The sequence below is a fragment of the Ambystoma mexicanum genome, chromosome 6q (genome assembly GCF_040938575.1).
Source record: "Ambystoma mexicanum isolate Mex_15411 chromosome 6q, UKY_AmexF1_1, whole genome shotgun sequence".
Classification (NCBI taxonomy): domain Eukaryota; kingdom Metazoa; phylum Chordata; class Amphibia; order Caudata; family Ambystomatidae; genus Ambystoma; species Ambystoma mexicanum.
In genome coordinates, this window is record NC_090937.1 from 647,946,641 (window position 1) to 647,952,640 (window position 6,000).

Below are 6,000 nucleotides of genomic sequence, written 5' to 3' on the forward strand. Positions count from 1 at the left end.
AGGCCAGCTTGCTCTAAAGAGAGGACAGACCAGTCTGGTCTCCTCTGCAGGGCACACAAAGAAGATCTGGGACACTTTTCTATTCTGTGCAACCCTGTCAACAATAAGCCAACAAACGTTAAAACCCGTTTTACAGGGCAGTGGCTTGCGACAATCTGAGCCCGCATTACATGATCCACTACAGGCTTACTCTGCACAGGTGGGGTGGGCTGTCCTGATGTTTTTAAAGTGTGCTTTATCATCAAGAGAATTTTTATTAAGGTTTCACTGCTCATGATTCTTGTGTTTTGTTTTTAAAAATCTATGCGACGATTCTATTTGATGTTTTTATGAATACTGTAATGTAAATTTGTTGCGTTTTGATGGTATGCCATGTCTTACCGAATACATTTCTTCAATGCTGGTCCCTCCTTTTCTTTTTGTTGATTATGATGTTTGAGAAGGCCACCCAGTCCTGTTTTGCTTGGAATTCTTGGACTTTTATTTTCCCTATATTTCAAATGGGAAAAACAAAAACTGCAAATCCCAGGTTCCAAAGGGACAAAAGCAGGACTGCATGGCCTTCTCACACATGGCCACTTGAAGCTTGAGAGCTCTGGATTCAAAAGCTGGCAATGGTGCATTAAGCGTTGCTTATAGCCACAACTATTGACATGGGAAGTGAAGCTATGAGGGAGATGGGATGTGAGGGGGACACACCTCCTGTGTGACTACTCATAACCTTTCTTGTCCCTATGATCATTCTCAACCAGAACCTGCCCCTTCCTGTCTAACACAATCTTCCCCTGGGATCTCTTTGAGCTACCTCTGTGCTTTCAAGGCTGAACTTGTGTTATTTCCCAGCAGTCTTTTGTACGGTAATGGTGTATTTACAATCATAGAACACCTTCTGGTGTAATAAAAATGGCCCAACTAAGTGTGCCTTCACCCACTTGATTTATTCAATGCTTGTCGTTGCATCCATTCCTTGCACTAAATTCCTTAATAAGTATTAGCAAAGTCAATCGTTTTCACTCATGTATAGGCATTTGCCGGGCACTCTCATAACAGTCCCAGGTTCGAACACAATTCACCATTATTAGTACCATCATGGCAGTGGTTACAAAATGTCTGTGCCATGCCTACATAAAAGCCAAAACGGTTGGCTTTGCCAATGCTGGTTTTCCTTTGGGACAGCCAATGCCAACATGATACAAAATATTACTGTGTGTTGCCTGTGACCTGACATCTATGCAACGTTTTCTGTGTACCTTGTAAATTCTACATTGTTGCCCAATGTATCTGACTCTGGCTGTGAAATGCACGACTCCAACCCTTGATTTTAAAAAATGTACATTAGGAAGCATTGGTCAAAACCCTACTGGATTCGGCGGGCGAATGCGCCGCGGGACGCGGCATGGCAGGCGCCGCCCCTTAGTGGGGGCTGCCGGGCCAGAGTGTATGTATGTGATGTTGGGACACTGTCGGTGGTGTCTGTATAGGAACTTGCCAGTCGCAAGGCGCCAAGGGGCGGCCTGCGTTAGATAGAAGGGGACCTGAGGGACCCAGAGAGGGGAGGGGGCGGGCAGAGCTGCATTTTGGGTCAATGGACCAAAGTTAAGAGGAGAACTAAACGATATGGATGGGGGCAAGTGGCAATCAACGACAGATGAACACGGGGTAGAGAGAAGATAGACAGGGCCGGGGTACCCCAGAGGCGTCCGCACGACGGGGAGGCGATCCTAGGTAACCTCACACGGAGTAGAAGAACCTGTGGTGTGGTGAATTACGGATCGTATGTAAGATAACTCCAAGACTTTATGCAAAATAAAGCTGCTGTGGCATTAACACTTCCAATCGTACAACTTGTCTCCGCCTATTATTGCGTGCACAGGGAATGTGGAGGAGGGAAGGCCGGCACGGGAGAGAGGGTGGGGGGGGCGACCGGGGGGGAGCGGCTGGGGGGGAGGTGCCGGCCTACACGATACCGGGGCTACAGGTTGGTTGGGTGGTGGGCGTGCAGTGGGGGGGAGGTGAATGGCGTTAGGATGCCCCCGCTAAGTTCAGATGCGCTTGTTCGGTTCAACTCAGGAAATACATTTTCCAAAGCACCCCTCCGTTTTACAAATTCACCAACTGCAACTACTAGAGTGGAGTGGTATTGACGAGTGTGCTGGAGGAGAGGGGTATGCCTATGAAGATGGCTAGTTAGGTCGTGCTACCTTCTTTGACCACACATTGGAAGAACCCGATTCCCACCCCCTCCCCCACCCAATCAAAAAAGCCCTTTTTACATAATTCGCTCCTACCCACCTCGACTCAAACGCATCACACTGAATACTCCCGTGCTCCTTGCCTACTTGGCAGGCGCTAGCGCTTCAGTTCTTTAGCATTGGGCTAATGCTTAACATCGTCCACTGATGACAGAGCACTGCAATCTCCCGCTGTGTGCTCCCCTACACGGCAGTAGCACAAAGCATTATTGAAACGGTTTGGACTACGCTTTTCATTGGCCGCCCTAGTTATAACCCGACCCAGGTTCCATTATAATGTTGAAGAGGGTGTCATGTACGAGGCCATTTGGTAATTGAGCAGCTGCTGCCAATTGACTCCAAAGCGGACTTAGGCTGGGATCCCCAGGGCAGGCTCAGGCCATCGCAAACATCCCTTGTTTATATACATGTAAGCAGGCAGGCAAAGCCCTAATGTATCCCTGCCCCCTCTCTTCCCATTATACAGGGACCTTTTCCCTCCTGTGCTTACACTAGTTGCAATCCGGCGACATCTTTACCTTTGAAAAAATAACGGTACTAGTATAAGCAATAACGGCTGACTTTGGAATAAAAGAAACGAGGGGGCAGGTTCAAATGGGCAACGGGAACAAGCCCATGCATGTCAGGGGATAGTGTCCGTATATGGCTACTTACGTTTCTATTGTTGGCAGCTGCAAGTCTCATGTAACTTCTTCAGGGCAAACCTAAAATCGCGATCCTATGGTGAGCGAGACACTCTAAACATGCCAGTCCAAGCAAATGAAAGCCAATGTCTAGTTCCGCGCAATGAGGGGGACCCCCCCCACCCCAGCATGAAGCTAAAAACGCACAGGCCCTTAAGCTTGGGGAGCGGCCATGAGAGACGGGGGGGGGGCGGGAAAGGGTAAGAAAGGCAGCCATAAGGCGAGCCTCCCCTCCTGATCCCCCTCCTTATTTATATAGCTTAACACATGCAGCCCAAAGGGAAGCCTGACATGGAAAGAACCCAGACATCCAAGGTGCTAATGGGCGGTAGGTGCCAGCACCTTGGCAGTAGTGTTCTCTCCCACTTTGTTGCAAAGCGGGAGAGAGCAATAAAACAAAAAGGTTGAGGGGGAAAAGGCAGGAAACCAGGCACCTACGTGCAAAGTCCTGGTGCACAGGAGACAGGGGCATGCTATTGCATCAGGGCACTTTGGCCCTGGCTGCCCGGATCCCACCCACCCCAGAAGAAGGTACGTTCGGGCAAGCACAAGACAATGGTCGTTGTCAGAAATTCGTGGATCAGAAGAACAGGAAGGCGGCATGGGCCTGGAAGGAAGCTGCCAGCATGCACAGGCGTTCCCACCAGACAATGCACAGGTCCCAAACACATGGACCTCTGAGCCCATGCTGGCGGGCAACACTGGGAGCAAAGAAGGGCAGTTTCATGTCCCTGGCCCAAGCGCTCAAAACGATGATAACACTACACACCCGTTTGTTGGTAAATAAACGCAATACTCCCGTTTGGGTCATTAGTATTATGTTTAATTAAAAGCCACGGCATTTTTAATGCCAACACAAACAAGAGTATTTATAAAGTATGCTGTCCATGTTGCATAAGGTTAGCAGTTCCACAGTTTATGGGCGGTATGGGGTATCCTGGGAGAGCGAGCACGGCATTTGTAAGTTATAAGGCAGTCACTTGACTGCGCTGGTGCGGGCGGTGCACTTTGAACATTGCCAGGGTAGGGACACAGGTGGTGTAACTATCTGCGTGCAAGTGCTGACACTGGGGCATGCATGGGTGGCAGTGCAGAGGCCGCTACTAGTGCGCGTCCCAATGATGCAGTGGGCCAGGACATCTGATGCTACTACCCAAGAGCGAGTGATGATGGCATCTAAAACGACAGTAGTTTCTGATGCTACTCCAATACAAGCACGATGCTGCCTAGGAATGAATATTACTGTGCTACTACTACCACCTGACCGAAAGAACCGATGGCGATACCCGAGTACTTTTTTCATATATTTAAAAAAATAAAAAATGAATCTTGCCACCACCAAGGACACATAGGAGTGCCCCTAAAAAGTTGAAAATAACATAATTCCCGTATTGCGAAGCCCATAGTAAAGCATACAACAGGCCATTTAAGGACAAACAACAAAACACAAGTACAATTACGCATGCCAGGACCTGAAGCAAATAATAAATATGCTAAGGTATGAGCAAAAGTACCTGTGTTGCTACGAGTACTGATGTTGCTGACTGCGAGCAAGTGATGGTGGTAATTTGGTTGCTAGTGGCGATGCTGCTATAAGTACCTGGCTTGGTGATCATGTGAAAACCTTTGAAGCAGTTGGTGCCCAGTACCATGTGAATGCAATTGGTGGATGAGATGGTGTTACCCGAGGGTGATGTGCTGGTGCAGTTAAAATCATGATGACTGCATTGCTGCCACTGGAGCAGCACCAGTGACCCAGTGTGGCTATGTGCGCAAGTGCTGCTGCGCCAGGGCACTAGCCCCAGCAGGCTCGGGTCTCAGGTGCGCAAGGCTTGCGCACCGTGAACTTACTGCAGGAGTCGCTCCTCTCCCGGGCCCCGTCCACCTTGCCGTCGGGGTTGATGCGAAGGAAGAAGCCCCCGTTCTTGCAGTACAGCCGCTTGGGCTCCTTGAAGCCGCCGGGTGCAAAGGTGCCGCCGCTCCCCTCCTCGGGAGGCGCGGGCAAGGTGGTGATGCTCCCCGCCGCCATGCGCTCCTCCCGCTGCCGGCCACACGCAGGAAAGCCCCCGAGCCTCCCTCAGCCGGGAGAAAATCAAGCCGAGCAATCTCCGCACGGGGCGAGCTCCCGCCTCCCCCGAGAGACCCACCCTCCGGTATCAGCCTCTCATACGGGGGCGGCCGACGGGCTCCGTTTGCGGTCTCCTCGCACACTGCCCCTCGCTGGCAACCGGTGTCAGTCAGTGGGAAGTCCTTCGGCCCGAAGCAAGTCGACTCCTCTGGGCGCTCGCTGCACCCTCCGCCCCTCGCCCCCTGTCAGCAGGGTGCATCTTCCTCGCCCAGTCCCCTTCTTCCACTAGGGGATTCCCTCCGCTTTATCATCAGACTCTGCCCAGCCACGCAAAAGCCTCGCTCACTTGACTATGTCCCCTCAGAGGGGGCGCTGCGCAGTGTAAACAATCGCGCACACGTGTGCGTGGAACGCGCAGGGAGCTGCGGCCTTCAGCCTGGAGGAGGCGCACGCACGCCTGCTGCTGCCGCCGCCGCGGTCCTCTCTCGAGCTCAGCTCCAGGGGGAAGCTGCTGGCAGAGCGGCTCCCCCTTGCGTGCCCCTTTTCCTCGACGGTCCTGCAGGGGGAGCAAGCGCACAGGCCAGCCCCAAGTTGCTGAGAGGGTGATTTTTCCGAAAAGAAAGTCAGATATTTATAAGGACACGGAGGCGAGAGGAAGGCGCCATCGAGCCGTGTTTACAAAAGTACAGGTTGGCAAAGGCTAGTGACGTTTTCATCCACTTTCTTTCCGGAATCTTCTTAGGGAACGGTGGACTCGCGGCCTGCCAGAGCCTGTTTTTTACGCCAAAAGCCCACAAACTGAAATTCCCAAAATGTCGATGTGGAGGTCCACAGAATTATCAGTTCGCTTTTCTTACCCATTCAAATGTTTCACAATTCTGTCCGTGCTATCTGAAATGCATACTACCCAGTGGCACCTGGTGAATCGTGAACTAAAGGAGCGTAAATGTAGGCGTCGAATTAAAAAAGGAGGGTTCAGGGGTTCTCCCACACCAGA

At 51.4% G+C, this 6,000-nt stretch overlaps 1 protein-coding gene across 1 annotated transcript in view; it reads right to left on the minus strand.

Moving 5' to 3' along the window:
* Positions 1–5,569, minus strand: part of FGF2 (fibroblast growth factor 2) — a 540,307-nt gene extending 534,738 nt beyond the window's left edge. Inside the window, exon 1 of the mRNA XM_069631129.1 lies at positions 4,787–5,569. Within this exon, the coding sequence (XP_069487230.1) occupies positions 4,787–4,964 (178 nt within the window). The 5' untranslated portion in view covers positions 4,965–5,569. The remainder of the gene's footprint in view (positions 1–4,786) is intronic.
* Between the last annotated feature and the right edge of the window lie 431 nt (positions 5,570–6,000).